The sequence below is a fragment of the Pan troglodytes genome, chromosome 3 (genome assembly GCF_028858775.2).
Source record: "Pan troglodytes isolate AG18354 chromosome 3, NHGRI_mPanTro3-v2.0_pri, whole genome shotgun sequence".
NCBI classification, from domain to species: domain Eukaryota; kingdom Metazoa; phylum Chordata; class Mammalia; order Primates; family Hominidae; genus Pan; species Pan troglodytes.
In genome coordinates, this window is record NC_072401.2 from 152,198,432 (window position 1) to 152,223,812 (window position 25,381).

At 34.2% G+C, this 25,381-nt stretch overlaps 1 protein-coding gene across 14 annotated transcripts in view; it reads right to left on the reverse strand.

Moving 5' to 3' along the window:
• The window catches only part of LRBA (LPS responsive beige-like anchor protein), a 761,353-nt gene that overhangs the window by 158,741 nt on the left and 577,231 nt on the right, over nucleotides 1-25,381 (reverse strand). For all 14 annotated transcript variants that reach the window (XM_063809071.1, XM_054683898.2, XM_526701.8 and 11 more), the window contains 2 exons: nucleotides 12,679-12,819; nucleotides 11,542-11,661 (listed from right to left, as the gene is read on the reverse strand). In XM_063809071.1, the coding sequence (XP_063665141.1) occupies nucleotides 11,542-11,661; nucleotides 12,679-12,819 (261 nt within the window). The remainder of the gene's footprint in view (nucleotides 1-11,541; nucleotides 11,662-12,678; nucleotides 12,820-25,381) is intronic.

Here is a 25,381-nt window from a genome sequence, read left to right on the forward strand (position 1 = left end):
CGCTAACACAGAACTCATCAATCTGTATTATAACTGCTTGTTTGTTTCTATCTCCCTCTAAATGGAAGGATCCATGAAATTGAGGACTTTACATGTTAATTTAAAGTATGACAAGCATTTCTAAGAAACTAATAGTGAGGAGAGAGATTATTAAGATTTTACATATAGTATGAAGAACAACATCAAATTAGCACAATTAAATAAGAGAGTAAGCATATATACAGCAAATCCTCACCTACTGTCATCGATAGGTTCTTGAAAATTGCAACTTTATGTAAAATGGCATATAACAAAACCAATTTTACCACAGGCTAATTGATATAAATGAGTTAAGTTCCCACGGCATATTTTGGTTGCCACAAAAACATCACCAAACTTCTAAAAAGAGACCCAAAACACTTCTACTATTAAATATTGAAATAAATGTGAGCTATATGTACATCTAAGAAAGACTAACAAAAATAAGATAATTATTTACCCATTTATTCCACTTCAGGGTTGCAGGTGGCCTAACACCTACTGCACCAACTCAGGGCACAAGTGAGGAAACCATGGTGCCTTGGACAGGACACCAGGTGCCATCCCATAGCAGGGAGCACGTGCGCGCGCACACACACACACACACACACACACACACACACACACACACACAGAGTCAGATGGGAACCAGGTAGACACACCAGTTCACCTCATGTGCACATCTTTGGGATGTGGGAGGAAACCAGAGTACCTGGAAAAAGCCCACACAGACATGGGAAGAACGTGCAAACATCACACAGAAAGTGGCCCCGGCCATGAATTGATGTTTTTTTTCTCACCAGCGATATAACAAAACATTGAATGAAATGACGTTATTTGAGGACATGCTGTACTTAAACTACACTGCAGTCTCATCACAAGAAAATCTGCATGAATAAGTCGGTGATGAGAGTGCAATACTCTCTTAATACGAAATAAACATGCTGAACTCAACTGATATATACCAATATGTAACAAAATAAATAAGCATATATACAGCCAAAATCTTACTGTGGATGACAATGGCATTTAAGTTATACAGTATAATTCCATTTTAATACTAAAAGCATCTTTCTAAGAACCATATCTTGATACAATACCAAATATTACAGTTCAAAATTATCTCTTTTGACAGATGAAATGTAGTAACAGAGTCAAAGATTATGCCTTTCTAATACTTTTAATGCACATTTACAAAGTGAAGTATGTTTTATATTCATCAGAACAGAACAGTCAGCTCTGGATAAAAAACACATGTTCAGCAATTCTTTACAACATCAGTGGAAAATGATAAGTAAACAACACTGACAGAAGACAGATACATTTACAAGTCACGTCTTCTTCTGGCTTGCTCACAATAATTTTAATCTCTATCACTTAATTAGGTAGATGGGTCTTAGAGGCAGGTAACATGGCCAACATTTAGTGTATCATCTCCTAAGATAAAAATTTGAAAGGTTCAACCAGAGGTTACACCACAGTTCAGGATAAGCTTATTGCTTTGATCACAAATCCCAAGGCTTTCATGGCATAATGACAAGGATTGGTTGTGACCACACATATGCTTTAGTTTTCTTTATTAAGGTATAATTTCCACTGATATGAACAACCTTTGCAGCCAGGCTGTATGATTCTCCTTTTAATAGTCACCAATTCTATGCACTGAACTAAACCCACCACTTCAATATATTGGGGCAAACATACCAACTACTAATCTATCAACCAAAAAGAAACAAGATAAAATAGAAATAAAAATGAAGAAGCTCCTTTTTAGTTAAAATGATTTTATTTCATTTTTCCTAAATATGAAATATTGACAACTCAAATAGAAGCATGATAAATTAGAAGTTAACTAATTTAAGGTGCACTGCTTAGGGACACTGACGGTAAAAAAATGTGAAAGCAAAATTTTAGCTTTTCACCACTGAAAAAATGATTTAAAAAATTGAAAATAAGCTTTCTTAATTAACAAAAAAGAGCTGATTAACAATATATTATAAAAATATAATGTGCATGTTTTGATACATTTTAATTTTCAAGATTTATTTTGTTAGCCCATAAGTAATAAAACTTTAAAAAAATTCACTAGAGATCAAGAACATTGAATTGCATTTATAATAGTTATTTTAAATCAACTGCATATCTGAAAGCTTTCAAGTTGATATTTAAATTTAGTTTGTCCTAATTTGGTAGATAAAATGCTGTTTTTTCCTACAGTAAAAGAAAAACAATCATTTTCAAAATTGGAAAAGAAAAAATAATCTATAATCCTTCCAGACCAACCCCATAAATATTATGTGGTTTTTAGATATTATAAAACTGTTATTTCAAATGCGTTACAATAAAGAAAAATCATGGATTACAAATCAATAGATAAATGATAATCTATTTCAATCTGATATAGTAGAAAAAATAATTGGGTTTAAGTCTTGTCTACTCAACTTACTGTCACATGTACTCAAATTAATTTAATTTCTGTGACCCTTACTCACCTCAATTGCCATTTCAAAACCACAGGGTTTGCTGTGAGGCTCATATGGGATAATGTGGAATTCTATATATACATAAGATATTATTATCATTAGTAGGATTCATGATAAAAATCCCAAATTACAGACTCAACTTGCCTAAATCCTAAAGCCAATAGGTCATTCACTGAATTATGCCCATTTATAAAAGCATTTAACATAACTCTAAGAATACTTAACAAAACTTACTTTCAAAAATATATATGCCCACAAAAATATTTGAGACTTAATAGTTCCTGCCAAATAACTATGACATTCAAAACAAATATATTATTTTTTTTATTAGCAATGACAGTAGGGTTTAACATGCTTCATATTATGATAAATATCCCCAATAATTTATGGTTCTTTCTTGCTTTCAACACATTTTTCACTTCCATGTTTGAAATGGACATCTCCATTGGGCCTTTTGCTGTTCTAGACCCTTATCTCCAAATAAATTATAATTTGGAAAGAAATAATGGGCATTAATAATGCAAACAAAAGGTGAGCTGTAACTGCCGTAAGAGAAGATGCAAATAAAATTTCTGGAATAAGTGGTAGATATATATTTAGAATGGGAGAAGAACCACTTATCTCAGTATCTAAGAACACATTAATGAACAGTCTACATTTTCTAGTTGAACAAAAAATATGATAAGATCACCAGTCAAAAAACAAATCACACTTGACATACGCATGCATTTTTACAATTCTGGAAGACACGAATATTTTCCAAATGCCTTAATAGGTTTTAAATTTTCCTGTATAGTATGTAAATAGCATGAGAAGAAAAATATTGAGGGTTTCAAGTAATTTTTATCAATGAGCAAAATGTAGTTCATTGTAGACATGAGTACAAACTTCAATACTTAATTAGCACAAAGGTTCATCATTTAACCTACTGATACTTGAAGAAAAGGGCTAAAGAGATGTGGCTAAATTAACAAATCGCAAATTATCTATAAGTTACGTATAAAAAGCAAGGATAAACAGACATATTTGAGAAAGCTTGAGCTCACTGATGAAAAAGAAGAGAGGCTGGCACAAAACAGAAGGAAGGAGGGAAGATAGGAAGGAGAAAGGAATGAGCACTTAAGTTGAAAATGTGCAAATGCATGAATAAGGATAAGATTTTAATTTTACTTTCTTTCAGCATTTTTTAAAACTCTAAATTATTAAAATGGTGTCTGAGAACAGGATGCAGATTTTTTTTACTAAGAAAATAAAATTACTAAATCATCGAAGTTTTTTTTTAAAAAAAATACATTAAGAAATACATTGCCATCAATTATGTTCTATTAACTGTAGCTAAGCATTTTCTTATAAATGGGCCTAATGTTGATGATATCAGCATCCATGGAATGTATTAACATGGTAGAAGATGTGCTGCTAGGGAAAGAAGAAACCTAATTTATCTTCAGATTGCAGACCTCTGGGATTTCTGAGGTAGTAAAGGGCAAGTCAAAGGTCTCATGTTTTACAAATCTCACAAGCCACAAAACTATTCTATGATCACCTCCACTGTATATTATTATTTAACATGCATATGTAATTTAAAACTTTTTAAGGGTTAAATATTAAATTATATATGAGTTCATATAATATTACTGCATAGTCATTTATTTTTAAAATAATATTTAGTATCTCTTAGGACTTAATTGCATTCTATTTACTTAACTGTAAATATAGAATATACTTTACTGACCCTACTAACTTCATAACTTAATGCACTCACCACTAATGATGCACATTAAATTATAAAATAGGTTTTTAAATGAAAAATCCAAGATATGACCAGTGATGGTATGGCCATGTTCGCAAAGCTATCACAGTAATAAAATGTAGAAAATTGAATCATTAACAACTTGTGGTCAGCATCTGACATCCAGCTACCAGTTCTCTTGTGGACATAAAATCTCATCCAAAATATTAGATGTTAGTAGTCCCACTTCATATCAGGCATATATCCATTTGAGTTTTGCTGTGCCCTTCTGGCTAGAATAAGCATACACAATCCATTTTCTCCTCAAACTACCTCGCTATTTTTCCCAGGCTCTTTCACTAACTCTTAGAAAAGCTTTATGCCTCCTGTCCCTTACAGTCAACCAAATGCTCATTTGTTTGCATATCTTTAATAGCTGTGACACAGATCAGGCAGATTGCAAAGTCAATCATATCTATTATCTGGCTGTTACTTGCTGAACTGGCTTATAGAATTAACTCAAGCATTTTTAGACTGTTACCAAAGGCCTTCATATTAGACTCAACTGCCTTTCAGAATCTGTTTCTATGTTTTCTACACACCCGAAACATAAGACCAATGAACAGATCAATAAGCAATGTGCCAAACGTCTTTTCTGAGCTTTGTTCATGTCACTTCCCTTGCTCAGAACCCTCTTCCTCATTTCATCACATTATTAATTCAATACATATTTAATTTAGTGCCTACCATGTTCCAAACACCTTTGTAGATTGTAGGGATAAACCAATGAGGAAAACAGTCAAAAATTTAGGATCTCATGGAGCTAATGGTCAAGTGGGATATGACATAATAAGCATATCAATAAGCATGAGATACATATGTCAGATGGTGAGTGACATAAAGAAAAATGAAGTCAGGGAGTAAGTAAAAGTGCATGAGGTGATGGGGGCAATTTTAAATAGGGAGGAGAGAGAAGGCCTTACTGAAAAGGTGACATTTGAGCAAAAACCTGAAAGGCATGAAGAATAAGTTCTTAAAGATAACTAAAACAAATGCCTCAGGTGAAAGGAAAAGGAAAACCAAAGGTGCTGAGGTCAGAAGTACTTGAAGGACACCAAGCAGACCCTGTTTAGCTAGAACAGAGTGAATGGGGTGGCAAACAGAAGAGCTCAAGATGTAATAGGATTTTGGAAAGGAGTTAGGTAGTGTAGGGTCTTACGTTGCAAAGATTTCAGCTTATACTCAAATAGGAAACCATTTACTATAGGGGAAAGACTGTAAGAAGAATAGCTTTGAAGAAATGAAGATCAGGAATTTAGTTTTGAACATGTTAAACTTAAGATACAGTTTATATATTCAAATGGAGATGTTGAGGAGGGAGTCAGATATCAGGAGAAACGCACGGGCTAGAGACATAAATGTGGGAGGTCTGTTAGACTCTCCTGCATCCCTTAAGATACAGCTTAAAAATCACTTATTCTGTAAAGTCATTTGCAATCCCATCTCCCCCAATCAGAATTAATTTAATTTTGTTTATATCTTACTATATAAGATATAGCACTTATCACTATCAATTTGTACTAAAAATTATTTTATATATGCCTGTCTTTTTCATCTGGAGAGATATGCTAACTAAAGAACTATGTCTATTTTACTCTTTTTAATTCTAAATGCTCTCTACTATATATTAAATATAGCAAATAACCAATAAATGCTAGCCTAACTAAACGTGTTTTGGGGGATTTTAATTGACTTCTCATAGTTTTCTTCTTAAAGGCAGGGAGCTAAATATCTATGACCTAACAAAACTTGTTCTTTCTTCCGTGCTATATATATATGCCCAAGTCAAATTTAATCTTTCACTCTCTCTCTCTCATCTTACAAGACAAATCAATCACCAAATCTTAACAGTTACCTTCTAAATATATCTTAAATTTATCCACATTTCTCTAGCCCCACTGGCATTACTGAATATAAGCCTTCACTGCTCCTTGCCTAATTAACAACTTACTGACTGCTTCCACTCTGGGCCATAGACAAGGGCAATACATATGTCAACACCAATCACAGTGGTCTCTTAAAAGCACAAAATCTATTCATGTCACTTCTCTGCTTCAAACTCTCTCAAGTCTCCCCACTGCACCCAGGATAAAGTTCATCCTCTTTCACAAAGCAGAAGGCCCCTCATGATTGGTCCTGAATCTCCTCTTTCCTATTCCTTCTCTTCATTTCAGACGCTGTATCCATGAGCCCAAGGGGCATGAGCCTACTGTACTAAATTGCTGGGGCTTGTTTTACTGTAGGTATCTCCTCTAGTGAAAAGCCCACTGAAGGCAAGAGTTGTGTCGTATTTGGTGCTATATCACAACCAGAGTCTGACACTGGATAAACACAATTAAAATACAAAATTTTAAAAGTAAATGATATCTCAGGGTTCCTCCAAACTTTTTACTCTAATTTACTTTTGTACAGGTTATAATTTAATAATATATTATTATATTAAATTTGGGGTTTCTAAAAAAGTATGGTTCTCCAACAATCTCCGTTTCAGATCCATTTACTACTGTCCCCATTCCAAAGTAATGAACTGGGATGACATTTATGATTCCTTCTATGTTCTAGTACCGAGTAGTAATCATTTCTACAGGGGAGAAAGAAAATAATTTAAACTGCAGTAAGTCAGATTGTACTTCACCATTAGATTGAATTTATCAACACTAAAGGTATCTGAAATGAGTAGGCAGCCTCAAGAGAAGGGGGAAAAAATCAATGACAATAAATTGCCTAGAAAAGCTTAGATATTTGCCTAATATTTAGATGTAGCTGTCTAGTCAAATTCATTTAAAATTCATGAGTCTAATTTGTTACATAAAATTTGGTCATAATAATTCAAGGTTCAGGCTGAAGAAAGTAAACTATTCTGAACCCCAGTTTCTAAATTTAAGTGAATTTTAAAGATTTAAAACACAGAATCTACGGGGATTTTAAGATATTATTTATCACAGTGATAATTCTCCAACCCAATTTTAATACTTTGTATTTCAGTCTTCAAGATTACAGATTGTTGCTACTAATTGTCTGTTTATTTTTAGATGAAGTACACATCAGAAACATCATTGTTCAAAAAGGGTGAAGGCATTCTTTCCATAAGCCCAAATTATCCCTTGATGTGATTCCAAAACAATGCCCTGAATCTGCACTGCCCCAAGACAGCAGCCACTAGCCACAAATGGCTATTGAACACAAAATGTGTGGCTAGTCTCAACACAGATGTGCCATGTAAATAGAGACATGTTAAGTATAAAATACCACTGGAAGACTTAGTATCAAAAAATGTAAAATATCTAATAATTTTATATTGATTACATATTGAAATAATATTTTGGATACATATGGTTAAGATAAATTATTAAAATTAATTTTTTTACTTTTAAAAATACGACTATGAAATCATTTAATTACATAAGTGGCTTATATTTGTGGTTTGTATTATATTTCCATTGGAGAGTCGCTCTAAGTCTACTTAGAAAACTGATCAACACTACTGATCTGCTTCTTCAGGCAGAATAAAAACCATCATTGAGAGGTCGGATCTGAAATGGAATCACCAATGATGCAGAGAAATACAAATGATCCACAAAACTTTAAAAACAGTAAATTATGCTATAAATAAAAGATTGCCTTAGTGTAAAAAAAAAGGTCTCTTCTTTAAAATAAAAAGAATTAACATTTTAACCTTTATTTCATAGGAATAACCTCAATTTTGGGTAATATTATTCTTTGAGTATTGGCAAAATTTAAGAAATAGGGATTTTAAGATATTAAAGTAACAGCTCCCCCTCAGCAAAAAAAACAATTAAGTTACCAGAAATGTGACCTTATTCTTATTTCTTTCTGAAAAAATTTAAATCTTCTTCATACCTTACATTTCATTTTTGGAAAATCTCACAAAAACATTTTACAGAATGTATACTATATTAATCAGGCAAGGTATGCTTTAGGATCTACTCAATAAAATGATTCCTACCACCCCACCATCATATTTCACCATCTCCTCTCTATTGTTTAGCATTTCTTTAGTATTTCTAGGAACTCCAGCAAGACAATACAAATAAAGTTGACAATTATAACTAATAATGACTCCACCTGAAATATAATGTGATAGCTGAATGAAATATTTACATATATTTACATATATTACAGTAATTTAAGTGTGTTCTTTTTTTTTTTTTTTTTTTTTTGAGACAGAGTCTCGCTGTCACCCAGGCTGGAGTGCAGTGGCGCTATCTCGGCTCACTGCAAGCTCCGCCTCCTGGGTTCACGCCATTCTCCTGCCTCAGCCTCCCGAGTAGCTGGGACTACAGGTGCCCGCCACATTTTTTGTATTTTTAGTAGAGACGGGGTTTCACCGTGTTAGTCAGGATGGTCTTGATCTCCTGATCTCGTGATCCACCCGCCTTGGCTTCCCAAAGTGTTAAGTGTGTTCTTATATATTTATCTCTATTATAATAATTTAAATATACTTTCTAAGGTACCAAAATGTAACATTTTAAAAATAAACAGGATCAAAACAACAACAACAGAGGCATGATTAAATTCCTCCTGTTTTAGAAAGACCAACCAACAGGAGGTTCTTTAAATAGCCTGTATAACCATATATTATACAGTTGTCAAAGTATTTGAAAGTCACTAAGTTTTAGGGCCCAAATTAGCTGGTTATCAATATAAAAATGGGGGTAATTTCTCAATGCCCTACTTACTATCCTACAGATATTAGGGCATGGGGATGGAGATGGAGAAGGAGAATATACACATTGGTGGAAAAATATCAGTAGGCTTCACAAAGTAAGTTCTGAAAAAAATTTTGTGCTTCCAAACATAATGAAACATATTCCAAACATAAGAGGGAGCTGGATTTGACTCCTTATTATTTGTGATGAAACAAGAATAATAAGAAAAATAAGGAAGAAGAAAGGTAAAGAAGAGCAAGTGATTTCTTTTGATGTTATAGTTGTTTAGGTTTCTTTTTTATTTTTTTTACAGGTAGGGTATTTTAAAGAATTTTTAGAGAAAATGAAACCAGACACAAACCAATTAAAGGATCTTGAAAGAAAAAGGCTGAGATTCAGGAAAAAGACAAAACAAAACCACTAGCATCTATCATATGTACTTCCTGTCCATCAAAGCAATGAACAGGAATGTCTAGTACAGATAGAGGCAGAAAGCTGAAGATACCTACTATTGCTATTATAAAGCAGGAAAACATAATATTCAAATTCATGACTTCATTTTTGTTTATATTTCTAGTAGCAAACTTAGGTATGAGGTTAAAATTTGGTCATGAGATGCTTAACAAATGAAGGAATTTGGAAAGAAAAAAAAACCCACACATAAGTCTTCAATTTCATAACAAAATGTCAGGCTTATCAATATTTTCATTTCTCTTATTATTTCTCAAAAGAGTTACATAAGTAATTAAACAGCTTTGAGATTAGAGGTAAAATTTAACAAAATTATTATATCTGTTAACCATTCTTACTTTTATCTAAACATCCAGTTCAAAATTATTTACTGGTGATTTTTAAAGAGTATGATATATAATTTTCAAGAGTATATCAGAGTATATTATTTGTGAGATCAAAAACCCTGATAGATGTCCCAATAAAAGATTATTTTTGTATACAATAGAATCTTCTTTAATAAAGTATCCTTCACATAAGCAATGTACTCTACAGTAAGATGTGAATACATTTTGTAGACTTTAAAGTATCATACCTAAAAGCAAGATGCAATTGTCATTATACTGAAAAAATTTTTAAGTACTCTACAGTAACATACACATTAGCAGTATAACTTTTCTCCTTTTGGACTCCAATATTTCTCATCTGGCACTTATTTTCTCCCATATGGTATAATTATTTATATATGTCATATTTCTCTATGGAACTATAAGGAACTTCAAAACCATAGGGATATCTCATTATACTTAATAGATCTAACACAGTACACCTTGCAGAAAGAGACACCATTTAAAAAAAATAGACTGTATTTCTGTAGGTAGAAGCAAAATTCTAGTAAGGATTATTACTAGCTACTGTGCAGTTTTTGATCCTTTGATCTTTCATGCATATAGATAGAATAACTCTTGTTTTTGCTTTATTAATAATGGAATCCTTTACTAAGCAAAATCAGGTATGCTTTTAGAACTAGCAGCAGGCAAAACACAATTATTTTAAGAATCGGTACATAGGATATCTAAATATCTATGTCTGAGATTTTTCTCATGGTATTTTTCAGACTATAGTAATTTTGTTCACTGAGTTTGGAATTCCAGCCAGGCACAATGGCTCACACCTGTAATCCCAGCACTTTGGGTGGCTGAGGAAGGAAGATCGTGTAAGACAGTTCAAGACCAGCCTGGGCAACATAGGGAGACCCCATCTTTACAAAAAATAAGTGGTCCCAGCTGCTCAGGAGGCTGAGGCAGGAGGATCACTTGAGCCTGGAAGGTCGAGGTTGAGGCTACAGTGAATTGTGATTGTGCCACTGCACCTCTAGCCTGAGTGACAAAGCGAGACCTTGTTTCAAGAAAAAAAAAAAGAGTCCGGAATCCCATTACGCATGGTGCCTTACATGCTTTACATTCACACTACCTACCATATTTTCCCTTCAACAAAAAGATTCTAAAGAGAAAGGGAAAATTAAAAAAACACTCTACAACAAAAGACAAGAGAGAGAGGAGGGAGAGATTCTGATAGAGGAGAGACAGTCAAGTAGAACTTACAGGGAGAGGCCGGGCGCGGTGGCTCACACCTGTAATATCAACACTTTGGGAGGCTGAGGCAGGCAGATCACTTGAGGTCAGGAGTTCCAGACCAGTCTGGCCAACATGGTGAAACCCTGTCTCTACTAAAAAAAAATACAAAAAAACTAGCCAGGCGTTGTGGCAGATGCCTGTAATCCCAGCTACTTGGGAGGCTGAGGCAGGAGAATCGCTTGAACCCTAGAGGTGGAGGTGGCAGTGAGCCAAGATCACGCCATTGCACTCCAGCCTGAAGGACAGAGGAAGACTCTGTCTCCAAAACAAAAACAAAAACAAAAACAAAACAATAACAACAAAAACTCCCAGGGAAAGACAAGAGATAGAGACAGAGAGAGACATGCTATAATTCTTGGCCATTTAATTAAGGACTTATCTTCTGAGATTTATCTTTTGTAAATAGGGCTGTATGGCAGTAGAGAAAATTTTCAACATTCACTCAACAAGTAATGCACTGGCAATAACGACTATAAAACAAAACATTTCTGTACCTTAATATCAGAGGTATCACGCTGACTGTTTCGCCAAGCTCTGGAAATTGATGAAAAAGTTCGATCGGCATGATCAAATTTGCCTCCTTGCAAATTTAGGAAATAAGTTGTAAAGGGTTCCTAAAAAATAGCAATTAAAAAAATCCATATGTTCCCTCATGCATAAAAATGTGGTTTTTATAAATTCTTAGAACTAAATACTTTAATGACTAATAGGCATTCACTAGTAATATAAACTCGGTATACAATGAGAATTATGTCTAAATTATTACATTAATGTTCTCAAGTTATTTTTCCCTCAAAAGAAATATTTCTAAATATTTCAAAAATTTGGTATTTGCAACATTTTCTTCAGGTAGCCTTCCTTTCCAAGAATAATGTATTAATATCATACAGACATAAATTAGATGTATTTTCTTCATAGTACAGAGAATAGTCCAGTATGCAGTTTTCCTATTGTTATGGCTCAATATTTAATTTATGATTAAGAAAAGAAAAATGTTTGGATGATTTAAAAGCCTCCTCTTAGTTAAAGAACACTTAAACACATATTAGTGGATAATTGCTTGAAATTAGCTAAGCACTATAAATTACTTCTAGGATTTATGTCTGCCTGTATCCTTCTAACAAGCTTTAATTAATGATGTGCTGCTAATGCTTTCCCAAAGAAATTGCTTTCTAGTAGATGAATCACCTTTCAATTTCACAGAAACATTTCTTGTTTAACCAATATATTATCAATACACGACAGCCTTAGTTTTACCAACAAACTTACCTTATTCCATTTGGGACAACCTTCCAAAATATATAAGTACATGTCTGTGTTAGTAACAACTTACTTAGTTCTTATTTTAATAGACTATATTTTAAAAGAATTTATGCTACAATTTGGAATCTGGTAAGACAGCAAGCATCTGAAGGGGCAAATTTAAGAAAAAAATTCATACAATTCCAGATTAAACATTTTTAAGGCAATACAAGCCAAATGAGAGATAGAGATATTTATAATTAGAACTTCAATAATTTAAACTGACTTCTTTAGTATTCAAAAAAAGATGCTTATGAGTTCTAATTTTTGCATATCCTTCACAACACTGAATTTATTTAGCCATGGTGTATTATTCAAATTGAACTTACTATTCTTAGCAGCCATGCAAGAACAAAACTTGCAGTTGAGTAATGAGTACCATAGTGAAACTTTGGAACTTGATCATCTTCCCATGATTCGTAACGCTCAGCGAAGAATGCTGCTCTTTTTGGGTTCAGAGCTCCTATTGGCTGCCAATAGGGAGGGAAAAAACCAAGAATACATCAATGTAATCATCCTTCATGTCTTCCTCTCTTCTGATGATATCCTACTGGTAGGTATAAAAGTGAATTTTAAAAATATATACTACTTAAGCTGCAACACAGTATCATATTGGGAGTAAAAGGCAATATTTTTTCCAACAAGTTAAACACAACATATAAGTAAGTGAATGGATGAACCCATCATTTCTCCATAAGTCTAGTTTTCGTGGAACATAGGTGTTTAATCATCCCATAACAAGCATCACATAAAGACAATTACATGAAGTGAAATATCAGCTGTACAACACTTTGGAAAGCACCTATAAAACCACATTTAGTTAGTTAGAAGCAACAACCAGAGACAGAATCTTAAAGGTGAAGGACTGACTTATAATGGGTTCTTAGAAGAGGATGAAACAAAACTGGGAGATAGGTGAGATGGAGTACAAAGGAAGAAATTGTGGGAAAACAGGGTTAAGAAACTAGAAATTTCTACTAGTGTGAGTGAAAACAAAGGATAAAAATATGCCTATATATCTATATAGGATATATAGATATATACATATATATGTATATACTTTAACCAGAGGATTAAAAATATGCCGGCATGAACTCTCTCTCTCTATATATATATAAAATTAAAAATATCACATTAAAAATAATGCTATATATATATATATCACATTAAAAAAAGAATAGTAGACAGATTATGAACTTATACTGGAAAATAATACTTTACAGCAGAGGTCCCAGAGCAATATAGCAACATGGTGAAAACCCTGAGCTCACTGGAATGATAATAATACTCATTCAAAAGGTTGTTTTGGAAGACAAAAAATGAGTAGGTACGTTAAAGTCCAACAAACTATGCGTGACAACATTCAATGAATGCTAACTATGGTTTTTAAGATAATTGTTTAGAATTTGGGTAAAAGAGTTTGAATGAAATAACTGCCTTTAGCAAATTGCTTAGCATAAGATAAAGCTTAATAAATGTTAGTTGGTACCTGTATCTTTATTATTGCTACTGCTGTTGTCATTTAGGTAATACACAAACTCCATTAAATAGCAGGCAAAATTCTGTGTGATCAAGCCTATGCATGCACATATCCTTATGAAGACGTAGAGAATATGCTTGAGAGTCTCAAAGGAGTCTAAGGCTCAAAAAATGTTAAGATCAACTGCTTTAAGTAACAATTCATTCTCAAAAAACATTCTGATCTCTAGAAAATCTCTATTCCTTATTCAAAATGTTAAGTACCCACTCACTGAAAAAGACATGATATATAAGATTACTTCTCTTCATAAGATACAGAGGCCAGGTGCAGTGGTTCACACCTATAAGCCCAGTGCTCTGGGAGGTCGAGGTGGGAGATTGTTTGAGTCCAGGAGTTCAAGACCAGCCTGTGCAACATAGTGAGACCGTGTTTCTACAAAAAAATTTAAAAATCGGCTGGGCATAGTGGCATGTCCCTGTAATCCCAGCTACTCAGGAGGCTGAGGTAGGAGGATTACATGAGCCCAATCACCTTAAAGCCTACAGTGAGCTATGATTGTGCCACTGTACTCCAGCCTGGGTGATGGAGAGAGTCCCTGTCCTGTCTCTAAATAAATTAATAAATAAAAAATTCTCTATTTAAAAAAAGATACACAACAGTCTTTTGCCTTATATCATTTATGAACACCTATTAGTTAATCACTCCTTATTTATAACAGAAAGAAAATATCTGATTATTTGTGGAGAAAATGTTAAAATAAATAAATCAAAAATATTGGTTTAAAAGGGATGCACTGAGAAATATTTTATTGAAAATGAAGCAATGTTCAGACCAGTTTTTAAACTGCTTTTCATATTACATGTTAAGCAACATCTTAAATTTATCATTTTGGTTAGCCTTATTAAATTGTTAATTATTTTTTCAAAACTATCTTTGGCATCATCACTCAATAGCTTGGTTTTAATGAATATTATTGTATTTTAAGGCATTTTTTCCTTTACAAGCAAAATTTTAAAAATCTTTAATTACCATTTTAAGTCAGTTTCACAGTAAACTAATTTAAAATGCTATCTTTTAAAGCATTAGTTTCTGTACAAAAGAACCATATCTGACTTACTAAATATGTGCCAGTTAAGAATGGAGCTGACTCCAAGGATTCTTTCTTTGTTACAGAACCAATTTGAAATGCCTTTAAATGTATTTTAGTTGTTGTCCCTAAAGAATGAGCCATGGAAAAAAAAAGAGAGAAGAAATAAAATCACTAGAAGACAAATTATATGAATTAAAAATAGAATCAATGCTCCTTTTGTATGGTCTGAAGCATATTAAGTATTCACTTTATCTGCTCCTATTTTTATTACTCTCCAAATGAGTAACCCCCAAAATCAATAGTTATAGAATCACATTTCTTGAATATAATGCTAAAACCAATTAGGATTGATTTCACTAGCATCTGAAAAAAAAATGGCATCTTGCAGAGATCCATATTGGTAGAACCCACAGTATTGATTTTGGCTGTTATTGTTACAGTTGGTTTCTGAAGCCTGCTATACAACAGCTATCAAGACATACCACATTTATTTGCAAGCATATAAAAAAGAAGTCCCCAAATAAAAGAAAGTTAAAAAAAAAAAAGACCAGTGGAGCTGTGCAATGACAATGATACACTATCAGCTTACTCAGAGAAGTTACAGTGGGAATACACACATTGAATTATACATTACGCGAAAGCACTGATTTATTGTGGTAATAACATCCACCTCATTAAAAGATTCTGCTTTGCTGCAGTTGGAAGGCTACATATTGTTTACTGCTATAAATTAATGGCAGTGCAAAGAAGACTGTGGAACCATCCTAACAATAGATCTGTAATGACAGTGCTGTATATCACAGCTTCCTCAGCAGCTTCATAATAAAATGGAGACAATGTATTGAGCTAATACATTCTACCATGCTGGCCCATATTTTTCTGACAACTGCTTTAAAAGATGAGCTGAATTCAACTATGTTATAATGCTCCAAAACATTTAACTAAGCAAGAGTCAGTCATATACCAAAGTGCATCAAAGCATTTTTAAAACATTGTCTAAATCAGCATTTCAGGATGTTTATTCATCTCTGCAAAAGAACTAAAAGTAAATGCTGATGGATCCTCTTACTTATATAGTATATTAAGAGTCAAAATTCTAAGTCAGTTTGGGAAGATGCTAGCACCATCATCCTACATAGAGCTTACTGTACAATGTAACAAGCTTGACAAAGTATTTTTCTTAAAAAGCAAGATTTTAAAGGAAAGTGACTCAAAATACTGGCCATTAAAAATGGTCGTAATTAATTTTAAAAAATCAGTAAAAATAAGTATTGATTAGAAAGTATAAAAGTGGTATAATTCCAGGTAAACACAAATAGCTCTAGAATACAGAAAAATAATTTTAAACACCACAAAAAGCTAACAAATAAATAGAATTATAGAAGGTTTTCTTAACTCTACAAACTAAGAAAAAATCTCAATCACAATACAATGAAAAATAGGTTTAAGTAAAATAGAATAGAATAATTTAAAATGTAGAGTATTAGGTCTAACAACAAAATATTATGTTAAAAATATAAATAAAGGACAGGCACAGTGGCTCTGCCTGTAATCCCAGCATTTTGGCAGGCTGAAGCAGGAGAATAACTTGAGCCCAGGAGTGTGAGACCAGCCTGGGCAACATGATGAGATCCTGTCTCTACAAAAAATCAGAAATCAGATGGGCTTGGTGGTGTATGCCTATAGTCCCAACTACTTGGGAGGATCGCTTGAGTCCAGGAGGTTGAGGCTGCAGTGAGCTGTAATCGCGCCACTGTACTCACAGCCTGGGTGACAGAGTGAGACCCTGTCTCAAACAAAACAAAAAACAGAAATAAAAACTTAGATTAAAGTAGGAAAAGACAAATTAAAGAAAACCAAAACTCTTGGAAATGGTATGAATAGCCAAAAATCACTGTATTTAGGATATTTTAATAATTTCACAAATAGCAAAGTTGACATCTGTGGTAGAATAATAAATATTCTGCTTATGAGATAGTAATGATATCTTTCAAAACAGGATATGCAAAATAAAACCTGTAAAATTAGTTTTGTAAGAAGACTGCAATTAAAAAAACATTTTTTGTTACGTTCTTTGAGAAGTAATTTTGCTAGTTAACAAAATCCCTGCATATAAAGTGATCAGTTCAGTGCCTGGTACATAATAATAATGATGATAATTATTATTTTTTTCAGGTTATTTGATGAAGAATATTTAATAAAAAAGGCACTAAGTAAGCCTGATGAAATTAATGGGATCTATTAGGAAAGACCGTGATTAAACATCACAATCCTCTAAAGACAAAGCAGGATAAGAACATATAGTACTGTGGATGATCTGTAAGAAGCCTAAGAGTAAACAGTAGTCCCCATCAATGAATTTTACTACCTTAAGAACATAATCAAAACAAAATTACTTTTCAAAAATCCAGGGGCCTCCAAATTTTACTATGAAAAGCATAAGAAATATCAAGCAACTTATAATCATCTCCTACTATATTATTTATAAACAAACAGTTTCAATTAACAGACTCCTTTAAAAGCACACAACAGACTTTGGTCTAATATTAGTAAAAGCTGTAAAAAGGTATCTGTTTTTTCTTTCTTTATTAAAATTTTAGGAACTCTTACCTGAAGTTATCTAATTAAGAATACCACCTCCAGCTTACATTTTGTAATTTATTAAACATTATTATACATTCTCATAATAAATAGGTAATCTAGATATTCCTATTTTAATAATAAAGAAATGAATTGAGTAACCTAGCTCGAAATCAACATAAATCTAGAAGACTCAAACCTAGTACTCAAAAGTCCTTCTCTGGGCCATGTTATGTATTTAAAACTATTGTATTGCAAGTTGGTTTTCCTCATTTCAAAAATGTGCTGTAATCTCAATTTTTCAAATATTTCTTTACTTAACAGGTTGATTTAAAGGCCAATATAAGTAAAGCACTTAGAAGAGTTCCTGGCACACACAAAAAAAATACTTAACAAGTGTAGCTGCTATTAATGTGGTTATATACCATAACTATAATTCCTTCTTTCCTTCTGAAATTTATATATGAATGATTACAATTAATATCAACCTTTCAGAAGTGAAATTCCAAACTACTGGACTATACTTATAGTTATTGAAGGTAAGAAAGTTCTGGGAAATTGGCAGGAAATCTCAGATTTTTTACAAAGCAGAGATTTGCTTGTGTTAGCTAACTTCTCTTTTAAAACCCAAAAGTCTCAAAGGAGTTTTTCACACCTTTCTGTAAAGGCTTTCTTTGGAAAATCATTAAACTCCAACATTTGGAGATGAGAAGCAGAAAAGACTGGGGTTAAAGAAAAGGAAAAAAAGGTAACTCTAAACCAAAACACTAAGAAATAGGGTGCTTGAAAATGCTTAGGCATAGTATTTTATCAAGATACATTCTGTGGGTATACAGAGGAGTGAAGAAAAGATGTCAAAACTGAAAAGAAGCTCAGGAAGGGGAGGCAAAAGAGCAGGACTACTTTACAACCCTGCTTAGGATCCTGATGACTGGCTGAAAGCCATCTGCCAATGTAATCTTCATTTGATATGACTGGGAAATCAGAAACATCCTTTAATTTCGTGATGACAGATAAAGCCTGCCTTACAGTACTGAAGAAGGTGTATGCAATTAGAGGTTATATGTTATTTCATTCTTCCCTAAAAGTAGGGTAGGCCACAGGAAACAAAAGAAACCACTGCAAAGTAAGGGGAAAAAACTAGTAAGGAATAGAATACAAGATGGCTGAACTCAATGTTCTTCTATGCTATAAAAATGTCAGGTTAAAGGACAGAATATCATCAAGCATCTGATATATGTTAACAGATTAAGTAAAAAACTTCAAATTCAGAGAATAAAAGAGGATACACTATCAGGAAATGTTACATCATAAAAGATGGTCATTCTTGATTAGGGAATAATGATTTGGTCTGAGAAGACTCCAGGAAAAAACTATGATATATATGTCAAAGGTGCCATTTTATCTGATGACAATGCTACTATTTGCTGAATATAAGCAAAGGTTCTACGAGTCTTACATAAATCATCTCATTATCTTTACAACAACTCTTAATACAAAGACCAATTAGCATCCCCAATTTGCAGGTGAAAAAAACAGTTCGGGAGAAAGTAAATGACTATCAGTGGTTGGTTACCAGCCAGTGGCAGCAGCAAGATTAAAAGCCACCTCCTGACTTTTTAATGATCGCCATTCTAACTGCTGTGCTGCAGACGATGTAGAGAAATAGGAATACTTTTACACTGTTGGTGGGACTGTAAACTAGTTCAACCATTGTGGAAGACAGGGTGGTGATTCCTCAGGGATCTACAACTAGAAATACCATTTGACCCAGCCATCCCATTACTGGGTATATACCCAAAGGAATATAAATCATGCTGCTATAAAGACACATGCACACGTATGTTTACTGCGGCACTACTCACAACAGCAAAGACTTGGAACCAACCCAAATGTCCAACAATAATAGACTGGATTAAAAAATGTGGCACATATACATACACCATGGAATACTATGCAGCCATAAAAAAGGATGAGTTCATGTCCTTTGTAGGAACATGGATGAAGCTGGAAACCATCATTCTCAGCAAACTATTGCAAGGACAAAAAACCAAACACCGCATGTTCTCACTCATAGGTGGGAACTGAACAATGAGAACACTTGGACACAGGAAGGGGAACATCATACACTGGCGCCTGTTGTGGGGTGGGAGCAGGGGGGAGGGATAGCATTAGAAGATATACTTAATGTAAATGATGAGTTAATGGGTGCAGCACACCAACATGGCACATGTATACATATGTAATAAACCTGCATGTTGTGCACATGTATCCTAGAACTTAAAGTATAATTTAAAAAAAAAAAAATATATATATATATATATATATATTTTTTTTTTAAGCCACCTCCAACCAAACTGACTAGCAAATCCCAGAGTGATTTGGGTTGTGTGGACTGGTAAGCTGCCTCTGCAAGGCCATTAGAATCCTTTCATGGGAGCTTTAGATTAAATGCTCTTTTGAAAAAATACTATTAAAGTTTTTATCCCTACTTATATAATGTCTGTGGATATCACCTTAGAAGAAGGCATCAAAACCGAATTTTTTTAAAAAGCGTATTTTATCTTGGGGACATCAAAAACATGCTTGGCAAATACAGTTTTTTTAAAAAATGTGAACAAAAAAGGTAAATGTTGTCACCAAAGTTTATTGCCTTATCTTCCTTTTAACTTTTCTGTTTTTTTCTTCTCTATCTTTTCCATGAACCCAAATGAGAGCCCTTAATTTTCTGTGTTGCTGAGGCTTTTTATAGAAGCCAATGAATTTGATTCCCAGTGTCTCCATCACCTGCCTTCCTCCTCCACCACTCTAGTGAAGAAAATAAATAAATAAATAAATAGTGTCTGTCATTTCAGCAACATTGCCACTGTTAGGGGGTGCAGCAACTATTTTGTTTCAACTGTAGCAGCTCTTTTATCTAAATGACAAGTATAACAAGCAGCCTGATCAGCATTTTCACTCAACCTTGGCTTTTAGGGTATTTCGTTATAGCTATATAAGGCCGAAATGGTTTGGCACTTATCCTCACATGCTCTAGATTTTATTTAATACTGTCAAGAAAAAAATTTCATCAGCACACCACTGTGACTTTTAGAGTTAACAAATAAGCACTTTTGTTGTCAAGTACCAGAACACTTTTTAATCCCTTGAAAACACATCTTCTTACAAGTGGCATTAAATATATACTCACTACACCATTTCAATTTAGCAAACACATCTTGGGGAAAAGAAAGTATTCCATTTTGCTTATTGTGCCTATGTAGAATCTAAATCATTTCAAATGCTTGCACTGATAGATTTACTAGTGATGTCTTCATAGTTCTATGTTATTCAGCTACACAGTAAGTATTAAGTAATTTTTCTACAGGTGTTTATCTCATTTTGAGAAAATCACATAAACTGTTAAAAATAATCTATTAATCCAATGCCACTGCTGAGCTAAATGCCTATAACAACCCCATAGACAGTCCAAAAAATCCAAGGATAATTACTAAAAATGTTTTAAGTTATTATGAAAATGATAAAGAATGCTGATATAACAAGATCTATCAATTTGCAGATATATTCATCTGCCCACTTAAAAAACCAGTTAAGGCCATTAAAATCAAATAAATCTATATGCTTTTAAGATAAGTCATTAGTGGCATACATATCAACATTCTGCTAGCTTCTATAAACCAGAAACATAAAACAAAATTGGGAACTACTTGAGAAACATTCAGCTTTTGAAATTCATTTTCTATTTGCTTTGAAAGTCATCTGAATATAATAAAACTAGTTCTAATTTCGGAAAACCTCTCTCTCTCTCTCTCTCTCTCTCTCTCTCTCTATATATATATATATATATACACATATATATACACACACATATATATATGTTGTTTTGTTCAACACTGAGTTGGGAAACTGTGTGCTTATTGTTTAGCTTAAGCCTGGGCTAATGGCACTAAATATTTCAATGATTTGCATGTGAAGCACAACAAAATATATGATTATAAAAAGCAAGGAGGATTCCAAATCCATAAAGATTAGTAAAAATAGTTATTTTATTCTGTTTTAGACTAATAAATTGCTTTTTGGAAAAAATATTAAATCGTTTTAAAAATGTGTTTATTTATTTAGAGACAGGCTCTTACTCTGTTACCCAGGCTCACATGCAGTGATACAGCCATAGCTCACTGCAGCCTCGAACTCCTGGGCTCAAACGATTCTTCTGCCTCAGCCTCCTGAGCAGCTAGGGCTACAGGTGCATGCTACCACACTGACATAATTTTTTAGTTTTTTGTAGACCCAGGCTGGCCTTGAACTCCTGGCCTCAAACAATACTCCCTCCTCAGCCTTCCTAAGTGCTGGGATTACAGCCATGAGCCACCACCCTTGGCTGGAAAAATACTAAATCTTAATACAAAAATTAGACATAAAGTAGGATAAGTTAAAGATGTCAATATATAAGGCATGGATGGAACTAGAGGCATTATGTTAAGGGAAATAAGCCAAGCACAGAAAGATAAATATCACATGTTCTCACTCATATTTTGAAGCTAAAAAAAAAAAGTGGATCTCATAAAGATTAAGAGTTAGACTGGTGGTTATCTGAGGCCAGGAAGGGTAAGGGGAAAATCGATGAAGGGAGATTGATTTTAAAAATTATGTTAAAGAACACAGAGAGAGCCAGGCATCTGAGTTGTAAGGCATTTTAAAACTATAGTGTACTTCAAATATCAAACAAGGAGATAAAATATTGTTTGGCAAATGTAAATGAGCCTATGTGGTAGCTTTCAGAAGAAACAGGGCAACTGGAATCAATTTAACAAGATAATCTCTAATGATTCCATAAGTACAACAGAAGACACTCTAATAATTCTCATGACTTAAGAATAGCCATGGGTCATACATAAGAGCTGGTAAATGTTGATAACACTTTTGGAGTTGATTATTAGCAATGTGAGGACTGACAGGCAGTTACATTGCAGTTGTATTCCTAGAAAAAGCCCAATCCTGGCAAGGAAGGTCAATGATATTCAACCTCTAAGACAATCCCCAAAATGAAGCCCTTATACCAAAAAGCAGACTCTGCTAAAATAGTCCAGTCCCTGTATATTCCTCCCCAGTGCTCCCTCAAGGAAAGCAAAATCCACTAGTTGAATAAAACGGGAGCAGCCAGATTGCTGACCAAAAACTTTGCTCCATTGCTGGCGAAATGAGTCAAAAAACAAAGGCCGATGAGATTCACAACTGCTATCTAAAATTTACCTTATGTCTCTGTGCAAGAGGGTATGTTGGGATAGTCATCAACATAGAGAACTTACATTTTACCCCTTTTAAAATGAAAATTTTATTGTACTTTTCCCTCTACAACTATATATCTGATCTATATGGTGGGGGAGGGGGTTAAATTTAGTCATTTAATTGTAGTACAGTGATAATCAATACTTATGAGGGACTAGAAATAAGCCAGTAAAACTCGGATTTAGAAACCACTGCACCTGCAATAGCTGGACAGGGTTTTGGGCTGCCTCTACAATTTAAGACAAAAAGAAATAAAACATAGCATAAAACATAATAAAAATCCTTTGTTCAGTTTATAAGTTACTACCTTCCCTTTATCAACTGGAAAAAAAATAACGTCATGTAACACAAATCATATGAAATAATTTTATGTGTCAACTTGACTGGGCCACAGGGTGCAGAGATTAAGCATTATTTCTTGGTATGTCTGTGAGGATGTTTCCAGGTGAGATTAGCCTTTAAACTAGTGGACACAGTATAAAGATTTCTTTCTCCAATGTGGGTGGGCATCATCCAATCTGCTGAGGATCTGAATAGAAGAAAATGCAGAGAAAGGAGGAATTTGCCCTTTTTTTCCTGTCTCACTGCTGAAGCTGAGACAGCTCATCTCATCTGTTCCTGTTGTCAGTCTGGGATTTACACCATCAGCTCCCCTGGTTCTCAGGCCTTTAGACCTGCAATGAATTACACCACCAGCTTTCCAGGGTCTCCAGCCTGCAGATGGCAGACTGTGGGACTTCTCAGCCTCCCTAATCACATCAGCCAATTTCTCATAATAAATCTCTTTTTGGATACAGATACATAGATAACTCCTATTGGTTCTGTTTCTCTGGAGAACCTCAAGATACCACATCAAGAGGAAACGAAATTAATTCATAAGGTAAATATAGAGTATTTCTTCATATTTTGAGATCAATATTGAGATTACAATCACTTATAAAATAGAATATAAAGTTTTATAAACTACCTCACTCTGGTAATAGATGGCAAAACTATGGTTCCACCATCCACGCTCCTTTTCCCAAATGAGGCACCTTTTTTAAAACTTTCAAATTTGACATTACTTAAGAAGCTCATTTTAAAAAGTGATTTAACAACATGTGGATGTCAAAGAATGCACTAGACAATTCACAGGAAGAGAAGCCTAAGAAGTCCATTAACCATGTATCCAAAATGGGTAATTTCATATTTAAAAAGCTAGCTAAGTTGACCATTTTCTATTAAAAGGAACCAGAGGTCCTTAAACAAATCGCTGATTCTAATTCTGGGGCAGGAAATATACAAAATAGCCTAGGACACCTTGTTGTGCCAGAAGGCAAAGGATTTGTCAAATATTAATGGGATTGTATCTAAGGGACAAAAGACCCTTCTTAAAGAGACCTCACTGGACAAAGTTGTGGCAATTTCGGTACCACAAAGAATAATGCAGTTCTACCTTCATATAAAAATGTAGAAAGTATCAGGGAATGTTGCTGTCATTGTAACAACAATAAAAAGACTAAAGGATGATAACCATTTTTGTACTAATCAGAGAGCTGAGGTAAAAGACAACCAAATGAAGTAAATTCCAAAAAGTTACAGGCCTCTTCAACGAGAGATGGTATAAACTGCTATAATTTTGGCAAAGCATGGGAGGAAGAGGTAGTCAACATAAAAGTAGGTAAGAAGAAGGCCGGGCATGGTGGCTCACACCTGTAATCCCAGCACTTCGGGAGGCCGAGGCAGGTGGATCACTGGAGGTCAGGAGTTAGAGACCAGCCTGGCCAACATGGTGAAACCCCATCTCTAATAAAAATACAAAAATTAGCCAGGCATGGTGGCAGGTACCTGTAATACCAGCTACTTGGGAGGCTGAGGCAGGAGAATTGCTTGAACCCAGAGGGCAGAGGGTGCAGTGAGCCAAGATCATGCCCTTGCACTCCAGTCTGAGCGATAAGAGTGAAACAGTGTTTCAAAAAAAAAAAAAAAGGGGGGGGGGCGGTGAGCAGGAAAGAAGAATCTGCTAAAATTTATAAAGAATTTCTAAATACCAGTGTTGGGTGAATAGATCAATGTAGAAACACACGGGAGTTTGCATGCACTTGTAAGCTCTTTTCCACGGGCCTCTCCCATTGCTCATGAGAGAGAATACGACTGAGGCAAGGTAGAAGACCAGGGGGTGGCTCTCTAGGTGACACAGGCACACAGGATATGATTTACAGTTACTGGGAATGGCAACAAAACAGAAATCAAAATCCTTAAGCTGATGGGAGGGGAACACCAAACTCTCATTCCAGGGCCTAAGCAAATATCAACTTGCACATAGGGAAAGAGCAGGAGCAAAACTAATCTACCGCAGGAAGAGGGATAGAAAATCCTGTGTACCGCCCCTAGGACCCAGGCAAAGATCCACTGCTTCTGGGGTAGGGTAAAAGCAAAAGCCCTTTCAGAAGACATGTCCTGCACTGATGCAAAGAAGAGGTCTGCTACTACTGGGAGAAGGATAGGAAATTCTTTCCTGTGGATGCCATGAGGGGTAGAGGCAAGAACACTGAGAAAGTCCGTACCTGAGGACCATTTCAATGGGATCTACTTAAGAATGAGGATGAATCAG